The sequence below is a fragment of the Coregonus clupeaformis genome, unplaced genomic scaffold (assembly GCF_020615455.1).
Source record: "Coregonus clupeaformis isolate EN_2021a unplaced genomic scaffold, ASM2061545v1 scaf0558, whole genome shotgun sequence".
Taxonomy (NCBI): Eukaryota; Metazoa; Chordata; class Actinopteri; order Salmoniformes; family Salmonidae; genus Coregonus; species Coregonus clupeaformis.
The window spans coordinates 135039-157088 of record NW_025534013.1 but is presented as its reverse complement, the minus strand read 5'-3'; the positions used below and the strand labels follow the sequence as shown (position 1 = coordinate 157088).

General features: G+C 45.2%; 1 protein-coding gene across 3 annotated transcripts in view; it reads right to left on the bottom strand.

The window, feature by feature from the left end:
• LOC121548315 (ankyrin repeat domain-containing protein 11) overlaps positions 1 to 22050 on the bottom strand; it is a 124596-nt gene that overhangs the window by 22007 nt on the left and 80539 nt on the right. For all 3 annotated transcript variants that reach the window (XM_045215929.1, XM_045215931.1, XM_045215930.1), the window contains 2 exons: positions 5178 to 5323; positions 2190 to 2322 (listed from right to left, as the gene is read on the bottom strand). In XM_045215929.1, coding sequence (XP_045071864.1) covers positions 2190 to 2322; positions 5178 to 5264 — 220 coding nt within the window. In that variant the 5' untranslated portion in view covers positions 5265 to 5323. The remainder of the gene's footprint in view (positions 1 to 2189; positions 2323 to 5177; positions 5324 to 22050) is intronic.

Genomic DNA, 22050 nt, shown 5'->3' with positions numbered 1-22050 from the left:
CCGTCCGCAACCATAGGGCTTTCCAGAGGGTGGTGTGGTCAGCCCAATGCATCACCGGGGGCACACTGCCTGCCCTCCAGGACATCTACAGCAACTGGTGTCACAGGAAGGCCAAGAAACTCATCAAGGACCTCAGCCACCTGAGCCATGGCCTGTTCACCCCGCTACCATCCAGAAGGCGAGGTCAGTACAGGTGCATCAAAGCTGGGACCGAGAGACTGAAAACTGCTTCTATCTCAAGGTCTTCAGGCTGTTAAATAGTCACCACTAGCTGGCCCCAGCCCAGTCCCTGCCCTGAACTTTAGTCACTGTCACTAGACGGCTACCACCCGGTTACGCTACCATGCACCTTAAAGGCTTCTGCCCTATGTACATAGTCATGGAATACTGCTCACTTTAATAATGGAACACTGATCACTTTAAGTAATGTTTACATACTGTTTTACCCACTTCATATGTATATACTGTATTCTAGTCAAGGCATATCCTATATAACAATTTCTGTACATATACTATTCTTCAGATAGAATATGTAGTATATCCATATACTGTCCATATTGTCTATACATCCCATCCACCCACACACACACACATATACACCCCGGACTCCGACATTGCTTGTCCTAATATTTCTATATTTCTTTTACTTTTTAGATTTGTGTATTGTTGTGTATTGTTAGATACAGTTGAAGGCGGAAGTTTACATACACCTTAGCCAAATACATTTAAACTCAGTTTTTCATAATCCCTGATATCCCTGTCTTAGGTCAGTTAGGATGACCACTTTATTTTAAGAATGTGAAATGTCAGAATAATAGTAGAGAAAATGATTTATTTCAGTTTTATTTCTTTCATCACATTCCGGGTGGGTCAGAAGTTTACATACACTCAATTAGTATTTGGTAGCATTGCCTTTAAATTGTTTAACTTGGGTCAAACGTTTTGGGTAGCCTTCCACATTCATCCCACAATAGGTTGGGTGAATTTTGGCCCATTCCTCGTGACAGAGCTGGTGTAACTGTCAGGTTTGTAGGCCTCCTTGCTCGCACATGCCTTTTCAGTTCTGCCCACACATTTTCTATAGGATTGAGGTCAGGGATTTGTGATGGCCACTCCAATACCTTGACTTTGTTGTCCTTAAGCCATTTTGCCACAACTTTGGAAGTATGCTTGGGGTCATTGTCCATTTGGAAGACCCATTTGCGACCAAGCTTTAACTTCCTGACTGATGTCTTGAGATGTTGCTTCAATATATCCACATTTTCCTTCCTCATGATGCCAGTTCTATTTTTGTTTCATCAGACCAGAGGACATTTCTCCAAAAAAGTACGATCTTTGTCCCCATGTAAACCGTAGTCTGGCTTTTTTATGGCGGTTTTGGAGCAGTGGCTTCTTCCTTGCTGTGAGGCCTTTCAGGTTATGTCGATATAGGACTTGTTTTACTGTGGATATAGATACTTTTGTACCCGTTTCCTCCAGCATCTTCACAAGGTCCTTTGCTGTTGTTCTGGGATTGATTTGCACTTTTTGCACCAAAGTACGTTCATCTCTAGGAGACAGAACGCATCTCCTTCCTGAGCGGTATGGCGGCTGCGTGGTCCCATGGTGTTTATACTCGCGTACTATTGTTTGTACAGATGAACGTGGTACCTTCAGGCGTTTGGAAATTGCTCCCAAGGATGAACCAGACTTGTGGAGGTCTACAATATTTTTTCTGAGGTCTTCGCTGATTTCTTTTGATTTCCCCATGATGTCAAGCAAAGAGACACTGAGTTTGAAGGTAGGCCTTGAAATACATCCACAGGCACACCTCCAATTGACTAAAATGATGTCAATTAGCCTATCAGAAGCTTCTAAAGCCATGACATCATTTTCTGGAATTTTCCAAGCTGTTTAAAGGCACAGTCAACTTAGTGTATGTAAACTTCTGACCCACTGGAATTGTGATACAGTGAATTATAAGTGAAATAATGACTCCAACCTAAGTGTATGTAAACTCCCGACTTCAACTGTATTACCCAACTGTTGGAGCTAGGAACACAAGCATTTTGCTACACCCGCAGTAACATCTGCTAAATATGTGTGTGCAACCAATACAATTTCATTTCATTTCATTCTTCCAGCATGCAACACTTCCTGGCTGCCAGGCTGAGGAAGTGATGCAACACCCCCTCCCCCTCCAGTCTTACCTGAGTCAGAATCTTTCTGGTCTCCATTGGCTCCAACAGTGAAGGGAAGCTTCCTCTTGGATGCCTTCTCTTTCATCTCTTTGACGCCATCGCTGCGGTCCAATTTAGGAGTCTTGTTTGACAATACTTTATCCTGGCAAATAAAATAAAACAAAATGAACACCGTATTGCACAGCTATAACAGTAAAGAAGACACAGATGATCATTTATGGGCTGCACTACTAGCTGGGAGGAATATTATTTCATTAAACTAAAACTTTAACCGTAGTTTAAAATGAAAGGGCCGATGTGGAAGGATATTTGTAGAATTTCTTCTAGATGAGTGCCAAGCTTTAGCCTAACATTTTGGAGACTTCCCTTAGCACTGGGAGAAGCCTGGACAGACAGAGACACAGGGACACAGGGACACAGCCCATCCAGGACAGGACAGACTGACAGAGGGACACAAAGAGACAGGCGGACGGCAGCTGTTTATCCCAAAGCTTTACACTGCAGCGTGCTTCTGTCTGCCCAGAGACTTCCAGCGATTAGGGGATTTGCAGAGCGTGACTTTTCCATGGAATTTCCTCTCGGCGCTCCGGCCGCAGAGCAGCACAGAGTAGAGGCAGACAGTCCCAGATGGGAAAAGAGAGATGGAGGGAAGGAGCTGTAACACCGCCGGGGTCTGTGGTCCACGGCAACTGGAACCCATCAGAGGCCCCCGTTACCCCTTCAGCAAGCGGCCTGCTCCGGCACCAATGGCTCCCTCCAGCTGACATTCTGTCTATACAGTACAGTGCTGCCTCTGCCTCGGCCTGCCTGGCCCAAAAGACTGCTGTTAAAGGGCCACGCAGCAGCTCTGCTCTGGGCCTGTCTGCTCTGCTCTCACACAAACAGCCTCACATTTAGCTCTAAGGAGCAGGGAGAGCTGGCTAACACTTCATAAGGTAAGGGCGCAGGGATTTCAGTGTACAGTATTCCAAATACAGGAAAATATATCTCTGCTCTATGCAATATCCTGCTTATATATTCAAATATCAGGCTAGTAAACTGCCTCTGGATGGTTTTACTTTGTAGTCAAAGTTAAAAGAACTCTGTGAACCCAGATTTGAATGATTGCTATAATGAAAAACATCTCAAACGATTATAAAACAAATAAATAAAACCTTATGTAATGCCTGTTTTTTTGTGTTTTTTTATTTAGAGGAGGGCCAGAGCAGCTGAGTTGTTGGCCGGGTGCTGTCTGTGGTAAGGAAGGCTAATTAAATAGCTCTGTGTAGGTGGCTGTTTACCACAGAGCGGAGACGCAGGATCCAATCAGATAAGAGGTGGAATGTAGCAGCAGAATGCTCCCGCTCTCAGGCTAGTTCCCATTGCTGCACACTGCACAGTGGCACGCTCTGCAGCCCAGCCCTCCTACAGTCATGAGACTATGATGTCACCCTTACAGTACAGTGTAGACACACACAGCAAGCTCTTCCTGCTGCTTAGAGCTGGGCTTAGCAGTAACTCTGTACACCAGCGAGGGAGGGAACGAGAGCCAATACACATAGGTCTACATGTAGGAGGAATTTCCTAACAGAAAGACAGTACACAGTATACAGAGAGCTGACACAGGCACAAAACAACACATGTCAAGACAGACAGAGGCGTTGGCGCTAGGCAAAGCTAGCTAGAACTAGTCTTGCTGTGACACATGGAGAAAAGAGAGCTGTGAGCCACTGCTTCAAGGCTGCCTTCATGAGAAACCGTGTTTACTGGTCTCCTAGCAATGCTCTCGCTCCTCCTCCTCCTCTCAGAGTCTGATGCAATCCTGTGCGGAAGGCTGTACATAGCCGACACGCACGTAAGCTGCACCTCTGTGTTGCTGCTGCTGACCCAGCGATTACCATGACATCATCATTCTGCGTCTAAGCCCACTGTTGCCAGCATGGACAGCCACACGTCCACAAAAACACAGGCTGGCTTTAGCTGCCATTTAAAGGGACAGCCCTCCCCACTACCTAGGGGAGGACAGCCCTCACCACTACCTAGGGGAAAACACCCCTGAAATGACTCCCTAATCCCTAGTATTACAACCATGTGGAAAAACAACACAGGAAATGACACCTGTTATTACGTTACCATTACAACTCTGTTCATTAGAATCCACTTCTGGGAAATGATATTCAGTGGTCTAACATAGAATCTAGGGAGAAAATCTCTAGGAACTATTCTCTCTTGTTTTGTCTGAAAGAGTATAGTGTCTCTCAGTGTCAGGCTAACTGTAGCAGTATGCCCTGGCCCGCCTGCCTGCCCAGCAACCTAATGCTACGTTTGATGCATGAGGATCTAAATTTGCCACACAGCGCCAGCAGCCTCCACTTCATTGGTCAAAAATAAAAAAGATTAGTTCATTGATAAACCTACCTACTTTTACCTACTCAGGTGAGCCATATCTAGCTGGCTGGCTAAAGCATATAACCTATGATATATCATGAGTCATTAGCTGATGCAACACTACAGACAGCCATTTCCCTGGCTCTAGGCTACATCTAGAAACACAGAAAGCATCGCCATGTTTAAAGGGGAGGGTTGTGTGATGGTATTCCTAGTGCATTCAAGACAGTAGCAAGGAATGTTTCAGAGAGCGGGACACGTGTTTAAGTTGCAGGTGTCACAATAATTCACGTAGGTTACATTTATTTTAGTTTTACATAGCGCATTTTGCAAACTTGTATTTGAAGTGTTCTCAACAAGCTTTTTCTTTCACTGTAGCCCTAGCCTAGGCCCAACATTGGACCTCAGTTATAAGAAATAATCCTGAAAAAAGCAACAATGGGTTCTTAGCCAGTTGCATGCCAACTCCCATGGAGCTGCTTATTAAAGTCATAATGATTTTTACTGTGTAATGAGGGCATGACCCCTAGATAAAGGACTCAGCAGCGGGAGCGGGTAAGGGGCTTGTGTGTGTGTGTAGATTTGTGGTGTGTCCGTATGTGTGTGACAGTCTGTGTGTGTGTTTCTTACCTTCTTCCCACCCTGCTTCTCCACCATGTCAGTGTTGAGTGGGAAGTCTTCCAGCTGGGGGGTTTTAGAACCCCCACCCTTGGGCATCGTTCAGCTATCGCCACGCCAAACCTCATTCACGCTTCCATCGCATCGTCATCGACCGTCTGCCAAAGGAGAGAGCGTGCAGATAGAGGGGGAGATGGAAAGAGACACGTTAGCACCTGGCCACTCGCCTCCACAGAAAACACATTTCCGCCCCGCCACACAATGCTCCCATTAGCAGTACATCAGGCTCCCCATTTTCAACAATTACACCTGCACTCTGGTTTCAAAGGTGAGGAAGTGTGTGGGATAATGCCCCTGCTCCAGACCCACTCTCTGCCCTGTAAGTGTAGGGTGTTTCATTGCTCTGCCATATCCAAAGGGTGAAAGAGATAGTGGTCAATGCGGGTGAAAGACAGGCCTACGGAAGAGAGTCTAAGCAAGATTTTAATACAATCCTGAAAAGTAGCTAATCCCTTATTCACACACAAGACATTCCTAATTTAAACCAATTTCTTGATGTCAATAACAATAATCCATCTTGAGTATAATAATATGGGGAGAATTATAGGTTGGGCTATATTGTGCACCACCAGCAAAACTGTTTTTACTGTGGGACAGGAGGAGACAAACATCTCTGCTTCATGACTTCCGGTAACAGCTGAGGAATGTCTTCAGGGATATGGCACGTCTGGACAACAGCCCTGCTGCCCTACCCTACCCTGCCGAACATACATACATACATACTACACAGTGTTGGTGTGATGCAGGGAGTGGTGTGCTAGTAGGGAGTGGGGTGCTAGTGTGGGAGGCCTTTCTGAACCCACTGTTAAGTGCTAGCATGAAACCCTCTAGACACACTCCGCAGTGAGCTAGTGAGGCCTCCTAAACCATCTGCAGTGTTTTCAGTGAGGCCTATTCTGTGCAAGCTTAGTATGGCCTCTCTCCTGCCCAGCTCCCTCCTGCTGAATCTCCATGCAGCCATGCTACTAGATTAGCCCTATTCTCTTTAGTAACCACTGCCCTGTCTGCATGTGGAGAGGTTGCTTCCGAGCGCTCATGAATAAATGATATATAAAGAGTTCCTCAATATTTTTCTCCTCCATAATGCATTTTTCTCCAGAGTGTGTGCAGAGGGCTGGTCTGGAGCCTGCCCCTCCTCCTTCCATCCTCCCTCTCTCTCCACTACCCGGGAATGCTGCCTGGCACTCAGCTCTGCCCTGGCGCCATGGCCCTCCCTCTGCAGCTCTCCTACTCAAAGACAGCTATTTATATCCCAGAGCCAGCGACGCACACCATCAGAGGAACACTGCTCCCCTCTCTTCCTGGCATATGGAACGTGAGACGCAGCAAACCTCTGCTTGGCTCTGCCACCACCCCTCTTCTCTGGCCCGTCCCCCAAAGCCGCACACACTCCAAGCTCACATTATGTAGCACAAAGTGGCAAAGGGGTCAACTACTAACAGAGATAAACAAACATTCTATGATACACACATAGCTCAAACTAGGTCGGCACATTATCTAGAACAATAAGTCCCACACTATTTTAGGATCATCTAATCTACAACTCCAAACCTCCGTCGTAAATTCACACATCGTGACTGAAACCAGCCTTTGATGTTAGTGGTGCGAAACAGTTTCATATTATATTGAGATTATAATACTTTTTCTAATAACTTAAACAAGTACAATTTTCCCTCTGCTATAACTTTCTGAGTGTGTATGTTGGTGCCTGCATGCGCATGGGAGAGTCAATAAGGTTTCCTATATGGTTTCCACTGTGTACCATAGCAGTGACTGACTTAGTAGAACATTATATTTATTGAAGCTTATCTCCCCCTTTTTTTACATCAAGTAATAAACACCCCTTGACTTTTCCACATTTTGTTACGTTACAGCCTTATTCTAAAATTGATTAAATAAAACAATTTCCTCAGCAATCTACACACAATACCCCATAATGACAAAGCGAAAACAGGTTTAGAATTTTTTGTGAATTTAAAAACAGAAAAAACAGAAAGACCTTTACATAAGTATTCAGACCCTTTGCTATGAGACTCGAAATTAAGCTCAGGTGCATCCTGTTTCCATTGATCATCCTTGAGATGTTTCTACAACTTGATTGGAGTCGACCTGTGGTACATTTTATTGATTGGACATGATTTGGAAAGGCACACACCTGTCTATTTAAGGTCCCACAGTTGACAGTGCATGTCTGAGCAAAAACCAAGCCACGAGGTCGAAGGAATTGTCCGTAGAGCTCCGAGACAGGAAAGTGTCGAGGCACAGATCTGGGGAAGGGTACCAAAAAATGTCTGCAGCATTGAAGGTCCCCAAGAACACAGTGGCCTCCATCATTCTTAAATGGAAAAAGTTTGGAACCACCAAGACTCTTCCTAGAGCTGGCCGCCCGGCCAAACTGAGCAATCTGGGGAGAAGGGCCTTGGTCAGGGAGGTGACCAAGAACCCGATGGTCACTGACAGAGCTCCAGAGTTCCTCTGTGGAGATGGGAGAACCTTCCAGAAGGACAACCATCTCTGCAGCACTCCACCAATCAGGCCTTTATGGTAGAGTGGCCAGACGGAAGCCACTCCTCAGTAAAAGGCACATGACAGCCCACTTGGAGTTTGCCAAAAGGCACCTAAAGACTCTCAGACCATGAGAAACAAGATTATCTGGTCTGATGAAACCAAGATTGAACTCTTTGGCCTGAATGCCAAGTGTCACATCTGTTGGAAACCTTGCACCATCCCTACGGTGAAGCATGGTGGTGTTAGCATCATGCTGTGGGGATGTTTTTCAGCGGCAGGGACTGGGAGACTAGTCAGGATCGAGGCAAAGATGAACAGAGCACAGTACAGAGAGATCCTTGATGAAAACCTGCTCCAGAGCACTCAGGACCTCAGACTGGGGCGAAGGTCCACCTTCCAACAGGACAACGACCCTAAGCACACAGCCAAGACAACGCAGGAGTGGCTTCGGGACAAGTCTCTGAATGTCTTTGAGTGGCCCAGCCAGAGCCTGGACTTGAACCCGATCGAACATCTCTGGAGACCTGAAAATAGCTGTGCAGCGACGCTCCCCATCCAACCTGACAGAGCTTGAAAGGATCTGCAGAGAAGAATGGGAGAAACTCCACAAATACAGGTGTGCCAAGCTTGTATCGAGAAGACTCGAGGCTGTAATCGCTGCCAAAGGTGCTTCAACAAAGTACTGAGTAAAGGGTCTGAATACTTATGTAAATGTGATATTTCAGTTGTTGTTTTAGTAAATTAGCAAAAATTCCTAAAAACCTATTTTTGCTTTGTCATTATGGGGTATTGTGTGTAGATTGATTAGGGAGAAAAACGATTTAATAAATTGTAGAATAAGGCTGTAACCTAACAAAATGTGGAAAAAGTCAAGGGGTCTGAATACTTTCAGAAGGCACTGTAATACCATAGGCCTATATTATTATAGATTACATAACTAAACATTTGCTGTGCTTCTTGATGTAATTGTGTTATTAGGTTGTCTTCAAGGATTCTGGGGTGGTTTTGGCACATGGGCTAAATAAGTGTATTATGTTATTGAGTCCTCAGTCAGTTACTCTATAGGGGGTTTTGGCAGAGAGACTTCAATGTATTATCTGTGTGTTCTGAGCTTTCATCTCTTCGTGGGGAGAGGAACAGACACACATGGACAGAAACAGAACCCTAAGAGGAAACACAATAACATCCATTCCAAAACACAGGCCTCATGTCCTCTGCCTTCCACCTCATTCAAAAGCTGCACAGCATCTGCTATCAGTGTGTGTGTGTGTCTGTCAGACAGAGGGGCCTCTATCCACAAGCCAGCAGCTCTAATTCATTACATATGAGTAAATCTATGCACTGTAAGGTACAGTAGAGAGAGGCCGAGGCCCTGGTCCAATGCTGGATCTTGCAGCATCCGCTTCCCACTCTTTTATACGGAAAACAACAATCCCTGGCTCTCTCCCTTCCAACCCCCCAAACACACACCATGTGTGCAGTCTGTCCACACTCCCCCAGGGGTCCCTTCCTGCTTTCTGCCACTCCGCAAACAGGGTCAGCCACGGGAGCTGTCCGATTTTTTTAATCGAACATTGGATATTTTTTCAAAGCTGTATTGATGCAATGTTGTACAGTTTTTGTGTTGCGTCAGCATCAACCACATGAGTAATGAAATTACCTCACTGACTGAGTTTCACTTTGACATTGTTTTGTCTGGGAGGCTAGGTAAACAAAAACCACGTTATCCTCACAGCACTGTTTACGGTGGAAGAGCAGCATGCCAAATTGCAAATGCTAAAGGCCTATTGGAGAACATTGATCTGCTATTACGGAACAGTACGATTTTGATAAGTGTGGTAAGTGTAAATGTGGCATTTTCAGGCAAAGTGACGTACGTTACTTATTTTGCATGCAATATCTTATTGGAAATGCATTGTCCGTCCAATTTCAACAGCATAAGCATGATGCACATGGCAGCCATTTTAAAAGGTCTATATAAACAGTCTGATGTGGGTTGTTTTGGTGACAGCCCTTCCAGGCACCAATGTCACCTGACAGCAGTGATTGGCAATGTAACTAGGAACCACGCACTTCAGCCATTAGACAAAGCACGGGCCTGCTATCTAGCCGACTATTCTCAGCTGTGATTGGCGCTTGGAGAGGGTGGGTTCACACACAGGTTAGAGCTGTTACTCTTAGCGTAAATCAGACTATCCCAACAGAGGCAGGCCCTGGTGGGTTCATCGCACTGACCCAGTAGATGAGTGAAGAATGTGGTCTTTTATGGGTTCCCAATGGGGATGTTTTTACTGAGACTGACCCCCGGTCAGCAGAGCTGGAGGTTAGACTCTTAACTGCTTTTTCCTGGTTCTACAGTACACAGAACCCTCACCTCTTTCTGCTGCTTCTACACTACACAGAGCCCTCACCTCGTCCTGCTTCTACACTACACAGAGCCCTCACCTCGTCCTGCTTCTACACTACACAGAGCCCTCACCTCGTTCTGCTTCTACCCTACACAGAGCCCTCTCCTCGTCCTGCTTCTACACTACACAGAGCCCTCACCTCGTCCTGCTTCTACACTACACAGAGCCCTCACCTCGTCCTGCTTCTACACTACACAGAGCCCTCACCTCGTCCTGCTTCTACACTACACAGAGCCCCTCACCTCGTCCTGCTTCTACACTACACAGAGCCCTCACCTCGTCCTGCTTCTACACTACACAGAGCCCTCACCTCGTCCTGCTTCTACACTACACAGAGCCCTCACCTCGTCCTGCTTCTACACTACACAGAGCCCTCACCTCGTCCTGCTTCTACACTACACAGAGCCCTCACCTCGTCCCTGCTTCTACACTACACAGAGCCCTCACCTCGTCCTGCTTCTACACTACACAGAGCCCTCACCTCGTCCTGCTTCTACACTACACAGAGCCCTCACCTCGTCCTGCTTCTACACTACACAGAGCCCTCACCTCGTCCTGCTTCTACACTACACAGAGCCCTCACCTCGTCCTGCTTCTACACTACACAGAGCCCTCACCTCGTCCTGCTTCTACACTACACAGAGCCCTCACCTCGTCCTGCTTCTACACTACACAGAGCCCTCACCTCGTCCTGCTTCTATACTACACAGAGCCCTCACCTCGTCCTGCTTCTACACTACACAGAGCCCTCACCTCGTCCTGCTTCTACACTACACAGAGCCCTCACCTCGTCCTGCTTCTACACTACACAGAGCCCTCACCTCGTCCTGCTTCTACACTACACAAAGCCCTCACCTCGTCCTGCTTCTACACTACACAGAGCCCTCACCTCGTCCTGCTTCTACACTACACAGAGCCCTCACCTCGTCCTGCTTCTATACTACACAGAGAGTCCTCACCTCTTCTCCTGATACAACACTACACTGTGGCAGAAAATAGACGTTTTATAACTGTGCTGCTATAACTCACTTTTGTATCTTCTGTGATGTCTGCAGGGTTCTCCCCAAAGAACGTAAGAGGTGCGCTACGCCAGCAATAAAGCTGATGCAACAGATCAGAACGTTTAACTTCAAATGTTGATCAACTATTATTTCTTCACATTATGAGCGAAGCAATGAGCACATGGCAGTTGACTACACAGGTGAATGTTCCAAAATGCAATTAGTGGGAAAACACCGCTCTCACATGCGCACAGCACGTGAGCGGTTTCATGTGACAGATGAAAATATCCAACAACTACCATGGGTTACTAATTTAACTAAGATTGGGTCTTTTGCTGCTGGACACTGAAATAAAGTTGATTTGAAAACCAATAGAACATGAGAAATGCTGGCTTCAATTAGGGGTGTGAACGTTTAAATGAAGTCGAGATACTTAACGTTAAGAAAAATCCCTAACCGAAAAACAATGTTATTTTTAATTAAAATCACAGTTCTTGCTATAGCCGACAGGCTATAAAGGCCTGGGGAAGTTGTGTAATTCAAATAAAACCAGAGAGGAAGAGGCAAACGTTAGACTACTTGGTGAATTTGCAAGGCATGCAAGACATTGCGAGATGCAGATTACCAAAACATATGAGCACGCTACTGCCTTCTGCCTCTCTTTCCCTCCCTCTCCCTCGCGCTGGCCTGCCTGCTCGGTCTCTTGCTAATGACACAAGTGTGTGTTCAGTCTTCGGTCTGTTGCATGTAGAATATCCTAGCCTATTCATGGCAGATGTCTTCTGGACAGTCTTGCGAGGACGGGGTAGCCTAACTCTTTGTTTTTGCCTCATGAAATTACAGTAGGCTACCGGTAGCCTGTATCGATTACGCTTTTCATACATAATGGAATGTGGCCCCTTGAAAGCGCCTCGGCTACGGCATGTTTGTTTGTCTGTCTGTTAGGGTAGAATACACTACGGTTTTTTAAATGCCAACACGAAACCTTCTCTGGTGATATGAATGGGCATTTTACTTGTCTGTAAAGGAATGCCGCTTCTGAAGCAGGACTAAAGTCCATCACTATGCAAACAGAACTGTCAATCAAAGAATCTCGAGCTGCTGCCTGCAGCCTGCATGCAGACCACTCTCTCCTAAAAAAGTACTTTGAATTTTGTTAAATACCTTGACTTACCAAGACATTTAGCAGAAATAAAACACATATAGCTACCATACCATGCAGCACTTTTAAAATAATTGTCTGAAAAGTTAAAGTGTCGCTAACGACATACTACTGTAGCTGTGTTCTGTCTGTAAAGGGTTGCGGTAGATATAACTTCATTGCCCAGCAATACATATGTAATAGGACCATTATTCTGCATTTTATATTGACGTGGAATTTTATGATTTTTTCTTATAATTTTAACAGAAAACCTTTTTTTTTTAATGGCAGTTTAAAAGTTAAGCAAAATTGTCAATTTGTCACACCCCTAGTTTCAATGGCATATGAGGAAGTTATTCAATCATTTCTTCAACATTTCTATGGTCTGATTTTGGCGAGGCTACTTTGTAGACAGATTCAAGCCTTTAGATGTTAATTATCATACATTATATTTGTCAAACATGACTGCCATTTGGCATATATATACACATACATACATACACAACTGTTCAAAAGTTTAGGGTCACTGACATTTCATTGTTTTCGAAAGAAAAGCAATTTTTTTGTCCATTGAAATAACATCAAATTGATCAGAAATACAGTGTAGACATTGTTAATGTTGTAAATGGCTATTGTAGCTGGAAACAGCTGATTTTTTATGGAATATCTACATAGGCATACAGAGGCCCATTATCAGCAACCATCAGTCCTGTGTTCCAATGGCATGTTGTGTTTGCTAATCCAAGTTTATCATTTTAAAAGGCTAATTGATCATTAGAAAACCCTTTTGCAATTATGTTAGCACAGCTGAAAACTGTTGTGCTGATTAAAGAAGAAATAAAACTGGCCTTCTTGAGACTAGTTGAATATCTGGAGCATCAGCAATTGTGGGTTCGATTACAGGCTCAAAATGGCCAGAAACAAATAACTTTCTTCTGAAACTCGTCAGTCTATTCTTATTCTGAGAAATTAAGTTTATTCCATTTGAGAAATTGCCAAGAAACTGAAGATCTCGTACAACGCTGTGTACTACTCCCTTCACAGAACAGCGCAAATTGGCTCTAACCAGAATAGAAAGAGGAGTTGGAGGCCCCGGGGCACAACTGAGCAAGAGGACAAATACATTAGTGTCTAGTTTGAGAAACAGACGCCTCTCACACTTTCAATTAACAGGTGTGCCTTCTTAAGTTAACTTGTGGAATTTCTTTCCTTCTTAATGTGTTTGAGCCAATCATTTGTATTGTGACAATGTGGGGGGGTATACAGAAGAAAGCCCTATCTGGTAAAAGACCAAGTCCATATTATGGCAAGAACAGCTCAAATAAGCAAAGAGAAACAACAGACCATCATTACTTTAAGACATGAAGGTCAGTCAATACGGAACATTTCAAGAACTTTGAAAGTTTCTTCAAGTGCAGTCGCAAAAACCATCAAGCGCTATGATGAAACTGGCTCTCATGAGGACCGCCACAGGAATGGAAGACCCAGAGTTACCTCTGCTATAAGTTCATTAGAGTTACCAGCCTCAGAAATTGCAGCCCAAATAAATGCTTCACAGAGTTCAAGTAACAGACATCTCAACATCAACTGTGCAGAGGAGACTGTGTGAATCAGGCCTTCATGGTCGAATTGCTGCAAAGAAACCACTACTAAAGGACACCAATAAGAAGACGAGATTTGCTTGGGCCAAGAAACACGAGCAATGGACATTAGACCGGTGGAAATGTGTCCTTTGGTCTGGAGTCCAAATTTGAGATTTTTGGTTCCAACCGCCATGGTTTTGTGAGACGCGGTGTGGATGAACGGATGATCTCTGCATGTGTGGTTCCCACCGTGAAGCATGGAGGTGGTGTGATGATGTGGGGGTGCTTTGCTGGTGACACTGTCAGTGATTTATTTAGAATTCAAGGCACACTTAACCAGCATGGCTACCACAGCATTCTGCAGCGATACACCATGCCATCTGGTTTGGGCTTAGTGGGGACTATCATTTGTTTTTCAACAGGACAATGACCCAACACACCTCCAGGCTGTGTAAGGGCTATTTGACCAAGAAGGAGAGTGATGGAGTGCTGCATCAGATGACCTGACCTCTACAATCACCCAACCTCAACCCAATTGAGATGGTTTGGGATGAGTTGGACCACAGAGTGAAGGAAAAGCAGCCAACAAGTGCTCAGCATGTGGGAACTCCTAAAATTATTCCAGGTGAAGCTGGTTGAGAGAAAACCAAGTGTGCAAAGCTGTCATCAAGGCAAAGCGTGCCTACTTTGAAGAATAACAAAATATATTTCGATTTGTTTAACACTTTCTTGGTTATTCTACAATGTAGAAAATAGTAAAAAATAAAGAAAAACCCTTTAATGAGTAGGTGTCCAAACTTCTGACTGGTACTGTATATATATAAGGGATGTGACAAATGGAAAATATAACAACGTTTAAAACGTCAATAATAAAAAATAAAAACGTCAGCAACAGTTTGGGTCTCACAGTGAATCCCTTTGAGATGGTTAAGCATTGTACCTGTACTACCATTACTGTACCTCAATTCAACCTCGCAAAGTCTGCATTTCCTTCTCACTTAACTTCTCAAGGTATTGGCATACAGGACTTCGCTGTTGTCGCTTGCCTTTCTCTTCCATTTTTCCAACTGTTAACGACGATGACATAGTGGTGGAGAGTCGACTCCAAAATAATGTATTCCTCGACTTCTTGCATGTCGACTCCCGGTATCGACTCCCATTTCTGAGTGTCAAGATTCGATTTGCTAGGAATCAACTCCTAAGATTCAGTATTTTTGAAACGGAGGAGACTAATTAGTTGCGGTACTTCCGAGAACACAAACACTTGCATCTTTCATAGCGAGCTAGGAAGAGAGGGAGGGGCACAGTATAGGCAGGTTGGCCACCAGGCAGACAGAGCCAGAACCGCGCACTAGGCCTATCTACCGGCAACCAAAAGCTGTATCTCGCAATTTCTTGCGGAAAAAAAAATTCACCAAAAAACAACAACTGTTCTTTGTTTAGGGAGTTATCGTAACATTAAGGATCCGAATTTCGTTTAAATATTTTAACGTTCCCATCCCTAATATGTATGTAATTAAAAGTCTGGCCAAATTTCCTGGTGCCTTCCTCATGTCAGCATCGGTGTGGACATGACAGGGTGTAGCCAAAACACATAACGCATCACCTACACTTTGACATGTAGGCAAATTATATGAACATTTGCATATACTAATGTTTTTTCTTAACAGAATGCTTAGTTTTTTTCTGTTTTCGAAATACATTTAATTGGCTATTTTGGATAACGGCCTTGGTGCCCTGGCAGTTGCCTTGGTGCCCTGGCAAATTGGGCACCTCTTGAAGGCCAAATGGCATTGCCCCTAAAATAGGGCTGGGCAACATATCAAACAAATTTGATTAATTCAAATGTATGTTTTAGCGAAATGTTCCAAATGCCTGTATCGTAAGAATAAAAACAAATATATATCCTTCGTTTTTATGAGTGTATTTTTGGTCTCGCCTCCTTCGCTCCTTCTGTGCACCTTCCCACTCGCACACAGACACCAAGCCCCTCCCCCTGCCACTCACAACAACAAAGATGAGAGATCACTTCTTCCACTGACAAGCAGTTTGAACTTGCTATTTGCATTTGTGGTTTGGTCCAACATAATCGTCATATGGACACCGAAACACATTAAGACATTATTTTACTGTAATAGAGGAGAACTTAATATTTGTAACGATACCCTTTCTACGTCTCAACTACCAATATTAAGAACAGAGCAGACCCTAATAAAATGAATGCTCAGTTTCTGTCACGTACCGTTAGCAGCATTTTAGCCAAAGACTTGTGATAGCTGTGTAGTCTGTGTTTGATAAATGTGCAATGAGAATAAAAAAATATGCATTTATATAAGGAATTGGCAACTCGTTCTAATTATGAGAAATAATGATCTTATCCAGGTAGGCCACTTGATTTCAACATCTAAACAAAGTGAACAGGCTATGTTGTTCAAACAGTTGGAGACAGACAGGAGGATGTATTCATAACAGTTCAAAGGTTTTTTATTTTATTTTTACTGTTCTACCTTGTTAGCAAGAAAATAGAGCCAGGTTGGCTAGATTTTAAATACACTGCTCAAAAAAATAAAGGGAACACTAAAATAACACATCCTAGATCTGAATGAATGAAATAATCTTATTAAATACTTTTTTCTTTACATAGTTGAATGTGCTGACAACAAAATCACACAAAAATTAATCAATGGGAATCAAATTTATCAACCCATGGAGGTCTGGATTTGGAGTCACCCTCAAAATTAAAGTGGAAAACCACACTACAGGCTGATCCAACTTTGATGTAATGTCCTTAAAACAAGTCAAAATGAGGCTCAGTAGTGTGTGTGGCCTCCACGTGCCTGTATGACCTCCCTACAACTCCTGGACAGTCTGTGGTGCAACGTGACGTTGGTGGATGGAGCGAGACATGATGTCCCAGATGTGGTCAATTGGATTCAGGTCTGGGGAACGGGCGGGCCAGTCCATAGCATCAATGCCTTCCTCTTGCAGGAACTGCTGACACACTCCAGCCACATGAGGTCTAGCATTGTCTTGCTTGGATCTCATCTCGGTACCTAATGGCAGTCAGGCTACCTCTGGCGAGCACATGGAGGGCTGTGCGGCCCCCCAAAGAAATGCCACCCCACACCATGACTGACCCACCGCCAAACCGGTAATGCTGGAGGATGTTGCAGGCAGCAGAACATTCTCCACGGCGTCTCCAGACTCTGTCACATGCTCAGTGTGAACCTGCTTTCATCTGTGAAGAGCACAGGGCACCAGTGGCGAATTTGCCAATCTTGGTGTTCTCTAGCAAATGCCAAACGTCCTGCACGGTGTTGGGCTGTAAGCACAACCCCCACCTGTGGACGTCGGGCCCTCATACCACCCTCATGGAGTCTGTTTCTGACCGTTTGAGCAGACACATGCACATTTGTGGCCTGCTGGAGGTCATTTTGCAGGGCTCTGGCAGTGCTCCGCCTGCTCCTCCTTGCACAAAGGCGGAGGTAGCAGTCCTGCTGCTGGGTTGTTGCCCTCCTACGGCCTCCTCCACGTCTCCTGATGTACTGGCCTGTCTGCTGGTAGCGCCTCCATGCTCTGGACACAGCAAACCTTCTTGCCACAGCTCGCATTGATGTGCCATCCTGGATGAGCTGCACTACCTGAGCCACTTGTGTGGGTTGTAGACTCCGTCTCATGCTACCACTAGAGTGAAAGCACCGCCAGCATTCAAAAGTGACCAAAACATCAGCCAGGAAGCATAGGAACTGAGAAGTGGTCTGTGGTCACCACCTGCAAAACCAGTCCATTATTAGGGGTGTCTTGCTAATTGCCTATAATGTCCACCTGTTGTCTATTCCATTTGCACAACAGCATGTGAAATTTATTGTCAATCAGTGTTGCTTCCTAAGTGGACAGTTTGATTTCACAGAAGTGTGATTGACTTGGAGTTACATTGTGTTGTTTAAGTGTTCCCTTTATTTTTTCGAGCAGTGTATAAAGATTAGCTGGCTACTCACTAGCAGATGGGCTTGTGCTTGAGAGATTGTTTATGAGACCTGTGTTAATTTTCTATAAATGCCTGCTACAAGAAGTTTTTCATTATTAGTGGATGTGTATTACGCATGGGGGGGGCATATGTTTAAGTCATATCACCCAGCCCTACACTAAAATCCCAAAATTCCAGGCCTGGTGACACACAGTGAATTACTTGAATTACTCTTGCCTGGCCCTCATGGTCCCAGTTCTGTTTACCACTGAAAAATGAAACTACTGGTATAACTCTAAGAAAAATGCTGTCAAAAATACTGCATTTAAATCACTGCTTATGAACATGAAACATTTCGGGATATATAACTACCGTAATTCCTATATAACTACCGTAATTCCTATATTACTACCGTAATTCCATTGGGATGATAAAACAAACAAGCCCCTAAACTTGTAGCGAGCCGTCATAAACAGATAGTCCTCTGGGAGATTGTGTGCAGCGGTGGGGCCGAGCCTCTCCATACGTTTAACAGTATCACATGACCAGCTAGCACAAATGTACACACAGAGAACGAGAGGGCACATATCTACTACTCCGCCATGAGCTGCAGGTACTATATCTCCACACAGCAAAGTAAAGTTTCTAATGAAAATCACAGAAGCAGGGTAAGGAAGTACTCTTTCCCCATTGAAAGCAGTTCAGCCAAGCCTCTTGTATAACTGGATTATAGCCCCCGTCCAAATGTTGTGAATGATATACATTCACACTGAAGGAAAATATTAAACGCAACAATTTCAAAGATTTTACTGAGTTACAGTTCATATAAGGAAATCAGTCAATTGAAATAAATTCATTAGGCCACCATTTGCCTCACGCAGCGCGACATCTCCTTCGCATAGAGTTGATCAGGTTGTTGATTGTGGCCTGTGGAATGTTGTCCCACTCCTCTTTAATGGCTGTGCGAAGTTGCTGGATATTGGCGGGAACTGGAACACGCATCCCAAACATGCTCAATGGGTGACATGTCTGGTGAGTATACAGGCCATGGAAGAACTGGGACATTTAAAGCTTCCAGAAATTGTGTACAGATCCTTGCATTATCATGCTGAAACATGAGGTGATGGCGGCGGATTAATGGCACAACAATGGGCCTCAGGATCTCGTCATGGTATCTCTGTGCATTCAAATTGTCATTGATAAAATGCTATTGTGTTTGTTGTCTGTCGCTTATGCCTGCCCTTACCATAACCCCACCACCACCATGGGGCACTCTGTTCACAAAGTAGACATCAGCAAACCGCACGACAACATACACGCACGTGGTCTGCGGTTGTGAGGCCGGTTGGACGTACTGCCAAATTCTCTAAAACGACGTTGGCTTATGGTAGGGAAATTAACATGAAATTATCTGGCAACAGCTCCGGTGGACATTCCTGCAGTCAGCATGCCAATTGCACACTCCCTCAAAACTTGAGACATCTGTGGCATTGGTGTTGTGTGACAAAACTGCCCATTTTAGAGTGGCCTTATTGTCCCCAGCACAAGGTGCACCTGTGTAATGATCATGCTGTTTAATTACCCTTCTTAATATGCCACACCTGTCAGGTGGACAGATAATATTGGGAAAGTTGCATTTATATTTTTGTTCAGTGTATAATCATGTCGTAGGTACCAGTCAACTCCATTTCACTCAAAAGTTACTGTGGGTCTGCCAGACTGGATAATAGCTCAGTGAGGCGCACACACAAACACAAAGACAACGAACACACACACAGGATGGAAATAGAGTCAAATAAATGCTGTGCTTTGATGCGGTATGGATGATGTCACTCCTTCTGGCACGCTATACCATGTGACTGAGTGTAAGAATTGGACGCACAAAAAAACAAACAGGCATCAGAGAAATGGGAAAGGTGGTAGAAATAAGCCATCTCTGTTTCTGCCTGAGGAACTAGAGAGGAGGTGGAGAGGCTACAGCCAGGACTAAGACATCCTCTCTGCGTCATATCACTCTGTCCCTCCGCTTCTCTTCATTTCTCCCTCTATCGAGCCACTCCCTCTGCGGTCAGACAGAGGCCAACGCTTCAGCTCACTGCGGGATGTCGTTCTTCCACACACACATACGTGCACACACACACGCACAGCGCTGATGAGGGGTATTCTGAAGGTCCCTGCTGCTACTGCGAAGATGAAAGGCAGATCGGTAGCCCCGCCCCCCCCAGCCACTCCTAACTCAGGCCTGTCATCAGCTCCACACCACTGCATTTCCCACTAAAGCAGCTGCTCTCATTCTAAAAATGTAGAAAGCTATACCGCCACAGACCCAGCAGCTGCACATAGTCATTCGGCATGGTGGGTGTATTTAGGGAGATTTGCCATATTAATTCTCTCCATGCCCCTCTACCAGACACGAAAACAACTGCACAGTCCTTGGCATTCAATTTCTACAGCTGTAATGTCTGTTACGGTTATAGTATATGATCAATCACCAGCCTACACTGTCCATCATTCATCGTTGTCATAATCATGGTTTGCTAGATCACAGCAGTTATTGAGAGCTACCTAATGAGGGGAGAGTAGAAGCCGTGAGGCCTTTCCTGCTGTGTGCACCATACCAGCGGCTGTGCAGTCTATTTACATTTCATATAAGAGAGGGGCGCTGCAGCTAGCCCTGTTTAGTGTGCAAATAGAGCCAGCCTGGCCCACTCCAGTATCCAGGCAACCAGGACCCAGATTGGCAGTGCTGCCCCTGACCCGCACAAATTCATTTCATTAGAGGCCTTTGTAGGGAGGGGGAAAGACAAACACGGCGAGTAGAGATGCATTAAGGTTGTGATGAACTGAGGGGCCTGGGGGAGGAGATGGGATGGAGGGGGCTCTGTCTCATCTCGCTCACCTGAGAGATCATAGGCCAGACAGACAGGACAGGACCTCCATCCAGACTGGACAGCGCCACCTGTCCAACCAGCAGTCTCTGTTCTGAGAGCAGGGGGCTAGAGAGGCTGGGGGCTGCAATCCAATCACTTCATCTGATATTCTGAGCACGACAGCTTTCCCCTACACCTTTCCCTCTCTCTCTCTCTCTCTACTGTGGAGAGAGCACTCTGACCAATACAGCTCAGTGCTGCTGCTGGAATGCATCTCTCTGGTAAATCATCTTGTCTTTCTCTGCCAGTGACCTCTGCGAATTGAGGTTGTGCCATATATTCTGCCATGCGTCCGGGAAAGCTAGTAAAATCGTATATTTTCTACCCTCATATCGGAAGGCTTCATCTCTTCGTCTCTGACTCACTCATCTTAGTGCTCCTCCCCCTCCATGCATCCTTCCTTTCCTCATCCTCCTTTCTCTTCTCTTCTCCTCTCCAAAGCTCAGCATCTGATCCTACCATCTCCTGCACAAACAGAAACGAGAGAAAGGCAGAGCGCCTGACATAGCCACAATAATAATACACACTGGGCTTGTTGCCTAGCAACGCGGGGACAGGGCACATGTACCAAACGAGCTGGCAGAATGAGAGAGCGTGTGAGAGGGGGGAGGGATGGAGAGAAAGCCAACATAGCTGGAGTAATAATGGTAATGCATGCCTCTGCATACTAAGCCTAGCCAGCAATGAGGATCCATTTCTGCCCTTCACCTTTGAAAGAGTAGGGCTATTTTCACTCCACCCTAGTCTTAGAGAGAAGAGGATATTCCACATTAAACACCATGGATACACAGACTTCCAGGCAGCAACAGCGACACGTCCGGGGCACATTTTGTGCTCCAATTCTCCGGGCTCGAGAGATGCTCGAGGTGTCACTGTCATCATGCTGCCCAGTTTCCTAACTAGCCTCCGAAAAAAGAACTATGAAGAGCAATAAGGAGACTGTGTAGTTTTCCCTAGCAACCAATGCTAGCCAAGTAGCTACCTAGTTTGCTTTGATTCAATGAAGAGATAAATGGCTGATTATTATTGAGTAGCTTGTATCTAGGAGCAGGAGTGTAGACCTTACAGTGAAAGTGATGTACTGGGCCGTACGCACTACCCTCTGTAGTGCCTTGCGGTCGGAGGCCGAGCAGTTGCCATACCAGGCAGTGATGCAACCAGTCAGGATGCTCTCGATGGTGCAGCTGTAGAACCTTTTGAGGATCTGAGGACCCATGCCAAATCTTTTCAGTCTCCTTAGGGGGAATAGGTTTTGTCGTGCCCTCTTCACGACTGTCTTGGTGTGCT